The 14,712-nt window shown below is 38.5% G+C and overlaps 1 protein-coding gene across 1 annotated transcript in view; it reads right to left on the bottom strand.

The window, feature by feature from the left end:
• TTK (TTK protein kinase) overlaps positions 1-9,998 on the bottom strand; it is a 28,327-nt gene extending 18,329 nt beyond the window's left edge. The window contains exons 1-5 of the mRNA XM_079297553.1: positions 9,900-9,998; positions 8,314-8,482; positions 6,053-6,197; positions 5,546-5,771; positions 2,376-2,482 (exon numbers count right to left, since the gene is read on the bottom strand). Of these exons, the coding sequence (XP_079153679.1) occupies positions 2,376-2,482; positions 5,546-5,771; positions 6,053-6,197 (478 nt within the window). The 5' untranslated portion in view covers positions 8,314-8,482; positions 9,900-9,998. The remainder of the gene's footprint in view (positions 1-2,375; positions 2,483-5,545; positions 5,772-6,052; positions 6,198-8,313; positions 8,483-9,899) is intronic.
• Between the last annotated feature and the right edge of the window lie 4,714 nt (positions 9,999-14,712).

The following is a 14,712-nucleotide window of genomic DNA, read 5'->3' as shown; positions in this document are numbered from 1 at the left end:
TCTGTGATTCTACTTTTGGCTATATTTAGTAACCACACATTGCTTCAACAAGACCTGCTACTCGAAAGTAATTTCTCCTAGTACTACGTGCCTCATTAAGTAAGAAAACATGGAACCAAAACATGTATGTGAAAAATTAGCTGCTTCATCCCCCTTATCAGATGAGGATCCACGGCACAAAATAAAGCCAGGAGTATTTCTGAGTTTAAATCAGTTCACTTTATCACATACCAAACACCTGAATCAATCACCTTGGCATAAGATTTGAAATAGTCAAGAATAGTTTTATGGTCATGAGTTCTGACCAATTCACAGCAAACCATCTTCAAGCACACCACCCAAGGCAGCCAAGTAAAGACAAGACAGCTCCTCCTCTGAGGTATTTAAATGAAATTGTAGTCAGTACTTAAGTTTTTAAAAAGCCACAAAAACAGAATGGCACCTTTATTGTGTCAACTTCATTTCCAGGTCACTAATACTCAATTAAGAAATCAACAGCAATTTGCCAAGTCTAATTTCACAATTTCAACTTGAGCTTTTATCTTGAGCAAAACTTTGAGCTAAGGAAGAGAATGTGCAACTAGGATCTTCTTAATGCAAAAGAAAATACTGACAGGTGTGCCAAGCCCTGCTGAAATCACTGGGTTGAAGAAGCAGCAAAGCACTACCCTCCTCCTTTCCCTCTGGCCTAAGTGGACACAGTGAAAAAGGAACAGCACTCTTAAGTAACAATTTACAATGCATATGTTCCAATAATCCTCTTTGAAGAACCCAGCAGGAACACTGTAGCTCCATACATATTACCATAGAATATGTATATACATACATAAGAATATGTATATAAATACACCTAGATCAGCTCAAGGGTAACAGATACAAATCAGAAACCACACTGCAGATAAAACAAAGCCAATCACAACTGGCTTATTTCCTTTGGGATTAGGGCTTCATTTTAGGTTGATTACTTGCTGTCAAAGGAAGATAAACTATTGCATGAACATATCCCATAACTACAGGATGAATTTAGTCACTGGTAACCTGTAGCAACATTTCTACATTTTATTAAATTACACAATAGGTTTTATTACACTTATTTAACAATATCTTTGTTATTACAGTATTATTGTTTAATTATCTGTTTAAATAAACATTCAGTCCTCACTAAATAAATTATTAGCTTCTTTTTACTACTGTTTATAAGTTCAATACCTGAAGTTTATATTAGAACAAGCCTGGTGAGACAACTGACTTATGCATAACACAAACTGTGTCATTTCAAGACAAACTCGCAGATTTTTGTCTTCTTTTCCCCATCCTGTACAGGAATAATTCATAAAACATAACATGTGCTTCTGGGGGGGAAAGTTGGTTCACAGCCTTTCCTGCTCCAATGCCAATCAACTTATCAGTTAAAAACTGAAAAATCTGAGATGACAAATGAATATGTACTTATTGATTTTAACAAAATAGCTCTGCCTCATGGGCCACACTTTAAACATCTAAACTATATCCTAAAATACAGTTAAAAAGTTGTACTGGAACAAAAATATATAAAGAAAACTACTATCAGTGGAAAATAAACAGAAGCAACGAAAGAGGAATAACTAGTAAAATGTATTCAGAATCTGGAGTGTATAATAGACAGATTAATTTATTTAGTGTAGTTAAGTTTGGGGAGAATTACTCATACTAGGCAGTATACAACAACTTGCATGATAATGATAAGAAACATGAAGGAAAACAAATCACAGAAAAAATATATCCACCAAGAACTTCTCCCATTCAAATAAGAACACAACTTTCATGGCACGTGCTTGTCTTTCTGAACAGAGCAAGCTGTCAAAGGAAGAAATAAACAGGGTGACATAGGTCACTGTTCAAATCACCCATGGAAACAAAAAAGACACCCAAAAATACCAGCCTGTGGGCAGCCAACACAGCCTTGCTAGCAAGTACCAGGGCAACCAAATTGCACATTGACAATATATTTTGGTTTAATAAAAAACAATCTATAGATGCTGTTTGGAAGAAGGCAGAATTTCTTTCACGAGCAAGCCAGGTGTTTGAGCCTCACTTTCCAATGCAGCAAAATCTAAGGCTTACTGCAAGATCTAAATCAGAAAATCAGAAAAAAGATTTTTCACCTGGTTTGAAAGTTATTTCTAAAACAGAAAAAACCAAAAGGAATTGGGTGCATATTTTAATTTTAAAAGTGAACACATGTTCTCAGTAAATTTCAATTTTAAAAATCCAGATTTTTTTCTGATTCCATACTTATCAGTTTCCTTACAAATTATGTACGGGAGCAGAAGTTTAAAAGAACAAAACTGAGAACAATACAGAACAGCAACACCAAACAAGTTTATTTTACACACCTTGTGATAGCTCAAACTGTGCAAAAGCCACATGCACAAAGGCAAATTTCTTGCAGTTCAGTCTGGCCAGATGAAATTGATCCCGTGCCTCCTCTGGATCTTGAAGACTGTAAAGACAGCACATTCATAGTTATACAAGATAAAGAGCCTGAGAAGGATGAAGTTCCATGTGCTGGATGAAACCTTTAAGTAACTTTGAAATAGCAACCCACCTATAGGGTAAAGATTTTCCTCCTTCTTAGAGCAATCAGTGAACTACAAATAAGCAAATTTTAAATACTAATAATTGAAAGGTATCAAGTTGAACTTTGCCAAAACTCAAAGGACCCAATCCTTAAGTTCATTTACTTTTGGCAAATTTTAATCCTAGTGTTACATTCAGCCATAGATTGCTGAGCAGGTTAATGCTTACATACAGCACATCAACATTTAAATATTCAAGAGCAACTACAGCCTATGCAAATACCAGTCAAATTGCAAAAGGCCCAAATCCCAAATCTACATCACTATGAAATATATTAATGTTACATTTCAACTGACATTAAAAAAAGGGAGGTTAACACTTTTACCATCAACATCCATAATCAAGAGATAAAGGAATTCTTTCCCAAGTTCCCCATTGGCTCAACAGGTAAAAAAGGTACCACTAAGAAATGGGAAGAGCAAAACATTCATCACCATGGTTCAAAAAGTAGAGAAAAATACAACATGGAAAGGTAAATAACATTTTCAGTAGAATCCTATGGAATTTTGAGTGGAAGAAGTTTCTCATAGCTTAGGCATGTTACTAGTCACGTAGGTTTACTGAACCTGGCTCTGATCATCCAAAGCAATAGGACAGGTACAGAATAACCCACCTGCAGGCAAAGTCTGAGCCAGACAAATTGAGCTGTAATGTACTGCATTCACTTTCAAAGAGTTGGTTCAAATTTAAGTACCTGTAGAAAGCAGCATAGCAATACACAGAACAAAACCAAACACTGGCAGTAGGCACCAAGAGCCACACGCCTGGTGGCACTGTGCTACAGCCAGAAGCATTCCATGAGAGCAGGCCTGGCATTGCTAATGCAGAACACAGATAATCATAGAAGGATTGACTACTCAGAGCACACTCAAGGGAATTTTCTTTAACAGACGCTAAAACCAAGTAAGACAAAATATATAGTAATGGATAAACTGACAGCCAGGAACAGAGAAGGCAAATGTAGAACACCAGGTAAATGTCAAGCAAAAAATGAGCAATGAGAATAAGTTATGAGCAGTAAGTAAACATGGCAAACAAAAGATCCAAATACATAGCCACTGATTAATTTAACAACCTCCAAAAATTACAGACAATCACCATTGTTCGTTTTTAGGTCCAACCAACAAAAGGAATTTCATAGGTAAGAGTATAGAGGTAGTTCATAAATGTAGTTTCATATAAATAATTGATAATACATGCTGCTCTGGACAAGGATGAGCTTATAAAAATGATTAAGAACAAGTTAGTATCTGAAAGCAATTTCCAAATGGGAAATTTTAGGGAGATGCTTATAGTGATGTTCCAGTGGGATTGATGCTATATCAAATTTTGCTGGGTACATTTTTTAACAGGGGTTTGGAGTGGGCTGTTCATCTTCTAAAAGAAAATTTTATTAGGCATGCCAGGAAACGTATGACTGATGATATTTGCCAATTAAAAACTACACATCAGAAAACAAAAAGTGCAGATCTGAGCCACCTAGTGAGATAGGTAGATTCTGTAGTGCTGGATACTAAAGCAGAAGTTATTTAATACAGCTGTAGAGTGCATTTTAATAGTGAAAAAAGACAATTTTCCCAAGAAGGTCCCTAGAGACTGTAGCAGTGAAACAACTGAAGACATTTCAGTGAGACACCACAACTAGAACTGCTCATACTAGTAATGTATTAACAAGCTACTTTGGTTTTGCTGACTGGACCTTTGGTTTTCTTCCTGCAATACATCACAGAACACTGAATGTAGCTCTCGCACACATCTTAAAAGTATCCACCTTTCAAACCATGTTCTAAAGATCAAGTGAAAACAGGTCCAAGTGATTAGGGAGGTAAGAAATAATCTTTATGAACACAAACTCTCCTACAATGAGAACAGATGTTACTTGATCACTATCCTGAAAAAGAATTTCCACCAACTAGGATACAGAAGCCTATATTAAGAGTTTTTGCTTTGAGAAAAAGTAATTAATCTTGAATAAGAATGCCATCTTGCAATGTATCTTTAAACCTTTCTGGAAGAGATTGCTTATTCTACTTATACAAAAACACCTTCCTTCTTCAAGATACTAAAGATTCACAAGGTCATTATTCACTCCTGTTTCTCAACAGGAGATTCAACAGATTACTTCTACAGTATGCTTTTAGTAACAATGATGCAGCAAGATCCATGCAAATGGCAGTGCAGAGAAGTATATATTTATCATACTGCAAGATGAAATCATATGCCAAAATGTCAAATATTGGAAGAACATACAAGAAAAAGATTAGCTATGTTCACTGGAAGATCACCTGCTCAGCTCTAATTGTTAGATTGCTGCATTGTTTAAATACAGCTCTTCATCAAAATATTTGCTGTAATATTTCAAGTGACAAAAGAACCCCTTTTGAAAAAAATTCTAATTATAACCCTGTCCCAAATCATGTCTGAACATGTCTGAACAACCACACTGCTCGAATTTGGACTGAATAAAGCAATAAATGACTAAAACTAATTTTCAAAGTGTGGAACTACAGAAAGATGTTCTGAGAAATTCTTCCTATCCTAAGACAGCTAATTTAATCAAACTGTGATGATATTTTCCAGTATGAGAAAAGGGGTACTAAAATAAAGAACAGAAAAAAAAAGAACAAACTCATTATACCCCCTTGTATCTTACACAGAGAAACAAGAAAAAAAGTAGTGTGCTAACATCTAAATCAAATAGCACAAAACAATCATGTTTACTAGCATATACAAAAAATGCAAGTACTGTGGAGACAACAGATCCGCTTACTAACCAAAGCTACCTACCTTCAAGGTGCCAGAATGAAAACATTCACCCAAAATGATAATTTGTGGCAGAAAACACTTATGAAACAAGGTATTCTTGAATTCTTAACTTAATTCAAAAACAGAATGTTGAGTTCTCATACTGAAAATTCATACTTACGCTTTCAACTCAGCAAATCTCACAAGGATGCGAGCATAGCTCTCATCTTGACTATACTTTTCTGCAGGCAATGCAGTCACTGCTTGACTGTAACGACCAATGAGTCTATTGAGCAGGCTAACATCCATCTGAGGAACACCTTTTTTCTCTAGTTTAAGCAAAAAACATAGCCAATCTTCTGGATTATTTGCTGTCATCATTATTTGATTGACAGTTCCAGAGTTATCTGACAGAAAAACAAAAAAGGAGATTGATTAAAACAGCAGCAAACAAACAGAAAAAAACCCTTTTTATAAGCTTTTGTGCAGGACAGTTACTGACAATTTTTTGATTTGAGATTAAAGACTAAAGCAACAGAGCTAAAAAATAAGGAAAGATGACATTAACTTTGTGGTCCTTAATATTGAAGGAACACTAAACTTGAAATCCTTTCAGTCAATGGTTCTTTCACTTAGTCTAGGTTAAGATCTTTTGCATAAGTGACAGTAGAATAACAAAACCAAATACCTGTTGTATCAGCTGAGATTTTAGTATAGTGAAATTCATCTGTGATATTCTCTTCATTTCTGTATTTGTTTTTCAAGTTTCTAACTCTGTTCATGATTGATGCAATCTGTGGCAATCCTCTTTCTCTTAGGTCTGTCTCCTCCATCTGCAGGCACAAAGTTAAAAAACAATGAAGCTACTGAAGAACCCTGTAGCTCACTTTGATTGGAATCCCCATTGGAAAATCTCTCATGTATAATTTGGAGCTTGAGATGTAACCACATTATGTAACATATACTCTGTTAAGCCTTTGCCAATGTAGTTATACAAGTAAATTTCTTTCCAGAAGACAAGTTGGACAAATAAAAAGAATTAGTACTTAACTGATCCACCCAAATCTTAATCCATGCTTCAAAGTAGCCCTTTCCAATAAGGTATATTCAACATTTGAATAAAAAGCTGAGTAGGATGGGTGCCTGAAGTAGCTTCCAGCCTGTTGCATTAAATCACATTCTGCACTCATAATTAGGCTGGCTTTAGTTTAGCACACAGTGTTAACCTATGCTCTCTGCCACAGGTTATGGCAATTAGTGCTCACAGTGGGCTAAGCAGAAAAGAATTCACATTCTCCTCTGTTCCAAGGATAAAGACCAGTGGCACCTATTTTTAGGCTTCTGAAAAGAGGTTTAGAGACTCTAAAGACTTATTATAAGAAACTTATGACAAATTCTTAATGTTCTGACAGTTTATCATCTGAGACAAGACATGTATACAGCTGAGAAAAGAATCTAGGCAATCTGAGCAGAGCAAGACTGCTAAAATAAACTAAAGAAAACCCTAATGATTTCTTCTTTTTCTGCCTACAATAAACACCTTTTCACATATCAATGTTCCATGCATCTAATCAACATGAGAACTCTAGTAAAAACTGAGGTAAATTTAGTGTTTAATTACTGTGAAGTTGGGCCCAGAAACAGGAAAAGTAACACACTTCAGACAGATTAAATAGGTTCAAAGAAAGACTAAGTTTAGTTTTAAAGTGAAATATTGGTCTTCATTCCTCTTGTACTTGGGTATAACAAATCAAAAAGTTGCTAGAGGGCTAGAAACTTTAGATCTACTTTAAGGTGAATTATTGCCAGAAAAGGAATTGATTGGAATGAAGTTCATCTACCTTTAACCCCACTGTCTAAAAAATACACCAGGCACCACTCTCAGGAAATCTCACAGAATTTTTATTCACCAGAAGCTGGTGTGTCTTTAAAAGCACCAGGCTTCCCAGCTTTCCCCAAGCAAAGACCATAAGTCAGAAAGATTATCATGCTTACAAGAGCTTGCTTATAAAGCAAAAGCAGGCATATTTCATATTCATCCTGAACAAGATATAGCCCATCAAGAATACCAAGCCTGCTCCTGTCTATATAGGAATGTTTGTAGGTTCAAAACACAGTTTTGCTGAGTAAATTCCAAGACATAGTTCAGCAAAAGCACCATCTACATTACCACTATGAAGAGGCCTTAGCACCTTAAGGGTCTCTAGAGAATCTCAAATAGCTTCAAGCAAAAACCCTATTACTAAACACTGTATGCTAAATCAGCAGTATATGAAACACTATTTTTGTTTCACTGAACAGAGACAAATAAAGGAACAATCCCCCTTCCTATCTATTCAAAAACGTAGACTGAATAAATTTCAGTGCTTGTTTGGAACTTGAATTAACATTTCTCCAAGCCAATTTAGGCTGTTCTGAGAGTGGGTCTGTAAACTGTCCCATCTTTTGGGGATCATGTTAAAATTACATAGGAGGTTACTACAGCAACTACTGTTCATGTGCAATTCTACAGATGATACCTATTTACTTCATAAGGAAAATTTTAGTAGGCATTGCAGTTCTGCCTTTTAAAAATACTGTAGAAGGGGTTACAGGAAATCAGATACTACAAATCGCTCCTTTATGGATGAGAATATCCATAGAGATATGTACCTACTCCCTCAAAGTATGGATGAAGTCAGATTCTCCAGAACCTGAAGCACCAAGACAATCAAAAGAAATTCACCTCATGTTAAGAAATACCACAGCATCTCATTACAAGTTTAACTGCTAACAATTCCTAGGTGGATTTTGCATTTCTTAAATGCATAGTCTTTATATTTTCCTCACCAAGGTCAAAGGTTCATTATTCTTCCTACAGTGATAGCTTTCCAAATGCAGTAGACAAAATGAAAAATAAATTTTTGTATAAATTTGTTTGCAAGTCTCAGCAATACACATCAAACTTACCTTTCTGGTGTGCTGTTTAACTGCTCAAAGTTCAATGTGTTACAGAAAAAAGCCCTCCAGAAGAATGGATATGCCTTGTCAAAAAGGTAAGGTGGATGAAGGCTGACTACCTCAGATGATCCCAAGAACCCAAAGGCAAGAAATGAAGTCCTCCATCCTGAAGACGTTCCTGTGTATCAGAGATTGATGGGTTAAACATTGAAAGCCTACCCTGTAAGATAGGCTAATCTCCACACCCCAAAAAGACAGTTTTCATCAAAATCAATAAAACTATTCCTAGTTAGCAATCTAAACAGAAAAAAAAAAGCTTAAAGACAACTTTTTGAATGAGGACAAGCACTTCCAAATGTGTCAGCTTGCTGTGATGTTCAGAGACTAAAAAGTACATACAAAAATTCCCAAAGCTAAGAAAAAGTGCCACCAATTAAAAAAAATAGCAAGCAACACTAGCAAAGAAATAAAATTAATCTACATATTGTCATGATTTGCCAGCAATCTTTTCTACTCATGCCAAGGTTCAATCATAAGCAAGTACTCAGAGGTTCCTTCTTTCCCAATCTGCTGCATAGTTACACTTAAAGAAATTATTTGCCATGAATTTCCCTTGTGTAAGTATGCACACATATATATATATATATATATATATAATCTGACAACAGCAAAGACCTAAAGCAGCTTTATGCTGTTAGCATGTGGCACTGAATAGGAACTGAGGTTGTAACTGCAACAGCTACACTGCAGCATACCTGAGATCCAGAAATGCCACAGGAGGGAAGGTTAGGGACAGGAACCCAGGGAACAAGGAGAATATAAAATACAAAGAGCAGGAAGAACTACTTCTAAATAAAATGCAGCAGTTAAAGGAACTTCAATCCCTCATTCAGAGCCACTAAACAAGGAGCCAAAGGACAGAGACTTGACAGCAGTAAATGGATAAAGTGGTTGGTGGTAAGATTCCACATCTAACACGCTCAAAAATTCTCATTGATAACAAAAAGAAGTAACAGCATCCAGTCTTGAAATACTGTATTTGTTGTATTCCACCACTTGTTCTGTTTACGTCCTCTATAGAGGAGAGGTAAAAACGCACCAGTTTCTGAAGCATCTACCCAGGCTTGAAAAAATACAACCCATAAAAGCGCATAATCTTTCATGTCTTGTTTACAAGCCCTAAATCAGGATTTTTAAAAGGAAAACAAAAACTCTCAACAATAACAAAAACCGCCGTAGGTTTAAAAAGTTAGCTACACTAGTGAAGAAACAGAATAGAAAAATACTAAATTCTAACGTAAGACACAGAAAGGATAAGACTCCAAGATGCAAGAGAGGGCTAAGAGAGAGGCTGAACAGCAGCGGAGTAGGTGAGGCAATGTGGCATAAACAAAGCCCGTGTGGCGAGGAGGCGCAACCAGCTTTCCTCGCCCTCAGGGGCGGAAGCCCAAAGAAGCCGCAGCCCCGCGGCTGCCGAGGAGCCCGGCCCAGCTCCTCCGCGGCCTCACCGCAGACCAGCACCAGCAGCCCCGCGGGCCCCGGCCCCCTCATTCACCTTCCCTCACCCCGCTGCTCCCCGGCCCGGCCGCACTCACCGAGGCCGCTGCGGGGCCGGGACGCGGCTCCGGCCGAGCGCGCCCGTGCGCTGCCCCCAGTTTGAATGTGACAGACGCCCCGAGAGCGCCCTTCCCATTGGCCGGCAGGCGGGAGGAAGCGAGCGCTGATTGGCCGCACCAGGGAAGGGCGGGCGGGCCGCTCGCCCATTGGCCGGTGGCTGCGCCGTGCGCGGCGGCCGCGGCTCCCAGCGCCCTGTGGGGCCCGAGCGGACGGGCGGTGCGCAGGCGCGCTGGGGAGGCTGGGCCCACTCCGGGTTACGGGAGGGGGGCGCGCGAGTCAGGGTGCGCCGGCTTGCTGAAGTTATACATCTTAAAGTGCTGTCCTCGATTGGCCGTTTGGTTATAGTTTGAAGCTTCATTTATCTGTAATGGAATAGCCGGGCTGTGTGTCCTGACCGGCTCCTTAAGATTACTCCTCTCTCCCCTGTACCTTTTCCTCCGAGGGATCCTTCATAAGCCGATCCTATATCTGCAGTGTGCCTAAGGCGGCTAAAAGCAGCTCCTTCCCTGAGCTGTCCCGTTCTTGGATTATAGTAATGCAAACGCACTAAGCAGAACAGTTCGGCCTCTCGGTTCGCGCTCTGCTTGGACACAATAATTTGTGTTCTTTGCAGCTTTGGTCCTTCTGATGCTTGTCATGTATTCAATATTATACTTACTGTATTTTCAAGATTGATAGCACATTATAAAAAACATGTATATTTATGCCTTTGATAATTTGATAAGTTCCTAATCATTCACTTGCCATAGACATCACGCATGATGTCTAATAAGACACCAAAACTGGCCTTTTACTGAAATTTATCTCATTCTTCATTATTCATCTACATTTTAAGTATCTCGTCTCACCTAGTCTAGTGGTACAGGTTTAGTCTGCAGCAAAAAAATTATTTCAACAAGGAAATTTAGTCCAAACATTTTTTTTTAGAATGTAATGGATGATCCCATGGAGGTCCTTGAGTTTCTCTACTAAATAAAGAGCAATTCTAATTCTCAGCTAAGGCTAAGTGAGATAATATTTGTCAACATTCCCTTACTCCTGCTTGCATATTTGCATTTTGGTGGGTTTGTTGTGTTGGTGGTCTTGCCTTCCATGAGAATCCAAATCTAGTGAAAATGGAAAGAAACATCACGAGTTGCATGAATCTGCTTTGCATCTGACTTCACTTGAGGGACACAGAGGTAGATTTTTTTATTAGCAGGAGTTTTAATGGATGTTAAAGGAGAGGAAAGTTGTATTGTTCTAGTAAGTGAATAATGCCATAAGCAGCTGTTATTTGATTTCTGTAGCTGTGACAAGAAATCTTGATACCATATAAATTCCTGGCAAAGCCAAAATAAATAGGAAGAAGAAGATGGGAAAGATCTTGGGGGAAAAATAACCCAAAGGAACATGGGAAAAATAGTCAGAGAAAGAAAGGCTGTAATATTTATAGAAAAGAAATAAAGGATCATCCATTTAGTGTTGTTCAACAAAACATAAAATATGCCTAGGTCTTGGATGGTTGGTAGAACCATTTGCTTATAAATGTTTCTGCTTCTCATTTTATTTAATATAAGGTCATAGATACACAGGGAATTTAAGAAGTATGTGAACTGATGTTCCACCTAAAAGTAATTGCTCTTTGAATGACAGAAGTGAATTGTGAATTGCAAAAACAAGTACTAGGCTGGATAACAACCAAAAGGAGAGAGAGGTCAGTCTTTTGTAATGAGTCACTATCAGAGGAATCTTGTTTGACTATTTTAAATACCTCATCATATGGCAGGGATTTGTATCAGTTTGGATAATGGCATTGCAAATCTAAATGTAGCAAAGGTACAGGTGAGTCACAAAGGATTTTTCAAATGTTAGTAAAATATTTATACCACACTATGGTGTTTTCTGCAATAGATAGGAGAGAGAGGCCTTCCTCCTCTTGAAAATTTGGCAGCCATTAGCCCATCCTCTCAATTTGGTACTTGAGGTTTAATGTCTGAAGCTTATGAAGTGTTTATCTCAAAGAAAAAGAATGGTCTTTGGTTGCAACTGTTGAAACACATTCAGTGTTGCTGACTTGGTGGAAAGTGCATTTGGAGAAAGCTTTGCTGGGTATTTCATTTACTCACTATTTACTGAGAGTATCTGGACTATTCCTGACTCCTGATGCATTGCTACAACTTATGGATGCCCGTGAGAAGAAGCAAACAAACATTCTAGATGGCAGAGTCACCTCAACGACTGAGGAGTGGTTCTGAAAGCAGTGAGAAACTGCTAATATTTTGAGCAAAATAATCACTAGGTGTCTAATATTCCCAATCCTCCTACATGTTGTGTTTCCATGACATACTACCTGTTTGTCCTACTGCCTACTTTTAGATTTATGTGTAATTTTTTTGTTGTTTTTGTCAATCAGTGGATTTTATCCCATGGTATTTCTTCATTTACAGAATGGGTGCATCCTTTGTGACTGGATTTGAAAAGTAAACTTTTTTTCCATGTTGATGGTCATAATCAATAAAATAATGAGAACCATTGCTCTTTTGGGCTTCTGTGTGTTGTCTGATTCCACTTTCTGCGGGAGGTCTATAAAATGCACAGTTTTTCATGCACAAAAAATACTGATACAGAAACTGAATCTCAAACAGATCAACAGATCTCAAAAAGGAAGTGTCAATATGAAGCTGTTCATGACAGAAAGGATACCTCAGGGATTGGTTTAACAGTGAGGTGCATATTGTATTGGTGATTTTAAATTTTTGCTGATTGACTTGATACAAAGATTGTGTTAAGGTTACAGGCAAGTGACTGGGCTCTTGACTAGAGCCTGGATGGAGGTTAGGCTGGCTGAGGGGAGGTGGAATATAGAGAATATAATGAGAAATTGCTGCACATAACATTGTAAGTGGCTGATGAAAGCTACAGACCAAACTGTGAAAGTTGGCTGGAACTTACATGTTATTATGGAGGAGTTAAACTTCACAGGTATTAGAAGTGGAATATTTTGAAAAGGTCATCTTTCCTGTAGCAGGATCATACACCATGGAGAGCACCTACATAGCCACATCAAGAATACCACCACCACAGAAGTATGAAATCACTCGGGTAACGGTGCCAGCCATACCAGATGTGAATGTAAGTTTATCAAAACTGAGACCAATGGAGAAAAAGGAATTAGAGGCAGGCTGTATCAAGGAGACTGAGACAGAGAAAAGCAGGTGCAATACTCAGCCACGTCACAAATGCCACATTGTCCTCGTTTTGGCTGGGATAGGGTTAATTCCTTTCCCTGTAGCTGATAAAGTGTGTTTTGGATTTAGTAGGAGGATTGTGTTGATAGCACCCTGATTTGTTTGTTGCTTACCAGTGCTTACCTTAAGTAAAGGACTTTCCATTTTCTCATACTCTGCCAGTGAGGAGCAGCACAGAAAGCTGGGAGAGAGCATGAGCAGGACAGCCAAGCTGAACTGGCCAAAGCGATATCCCACATCTGAGAACATCATGCCGTGTATATAGACTGGGAGGAGCTGGCTGGAAGGGCTTGATCTTTGCTCAGGGATGGGACAGGCATCAGTCAGCAGGTGGTGAGCAGTCGTATTGTGCATCACTTTGTTCTCTTAGATTTTGTTTCTCTCTGGTTTATTTTTGTCTTCGTTTTATATTGTTATTTTAATTTTATTAAAATTATTAAACTGTACATATCTCAACCACTGGGTTTTGCCTTTTTTTTTCCTGATTCTCCTCCTCATACCACCAGTGGTTGGGTGGGGAGTGGTGAGAGATCCTGTAGTTAAAACATAACAGTCCTTAACAGTTCTTTTTGGCTCCCAACATGGGGCATAATGTCTTGAGATAATGACAAATCTGACTAGAATGTGTTAGAACAATTTTATTATAAGCATTTGTTATATCAGTTTAATAGTCACTGGTCACAATGTCAATTTATTTGCTCTCAAAGCTGGTGTGCTTGTTCTTTTAGTTGTGCTATGTCATACCTTGCTTGCAGTATCTCACCCGTGGGAGCTGGGCTGAAGTTACCACACTGCTGTACTTTGTAACACTGGCTTCTGGTATGACAGAATTGCTGGTTGTGAATCTAGTGAGTCTACAAATCTAGTGTTTGTACTCAGCATCGCTGTCACCACTGTACTTTGGGAGCCATCTATTGGAAACTATTAATAATGATAACTTTTTTACATACCAAGAGCTGTTCAGCACTATTCAGTACTCTGCAGGGAAGAAAAAGTCTCTGTATCAGAGAACAAAACAACAGGCACTGTGGTTACCCCAGCCCTGAGGCTAAGGCTAATCCAACTCCCTTGGCAGGCACTGTAGCTGAACTTGAGAACCAATCCATGCTGATATCAGTTGCTCCCGTAGAGAAGAAGAAATGGAATGACAGCTCACTTAATGAAGGACAAAGCAGGGTTACCAAAAGAACAGGAGGAAGAGCAGGACAAGAGGTAACCCCTTGATCCCTATCCATGACGATCTGCAGATATGTGAAAAGATTGCAGCCATCATCCAGACGAGCACATTGTCACTTGGCTGCTCCAGTGGTGGTATAATGAATCTAGTACCCTGGAGTTAGAGGGTAAAGAGGACAAGCAGCTGAGGTCACTTTCTAGCTAAAGGGAGTATTGATAAGGCAAATGAAGAGGGAAACACAAGTCCTCAGCTTGTCAGGCTGAAGGAAAGGAATCCTTTCAAGAAAGACAAGTGGACCACCATGAATATCCAGTACCTTCAGGAATGAGCCATGCTAGAGATGATTTATTCTGACAATATGCAGTCACCCACACATCAAGATGA

Source organism: Erithacus rubecula (genome assembly GCF_903797595.1).
Source record: "Erithacus rubecula genome assembly, chromosome: 2".
Classification (NCBI taxonomy): Eukaryota; Metazoa; Chordata; class Aves; order Passeriformes; family Muscicapidae; genus Erithacus; species Erithacus rubecula.
Note: the sequence above shows the minus strand (reverse complement) of the source record. Positions and strands in the feature narration are given on the sequence as shown.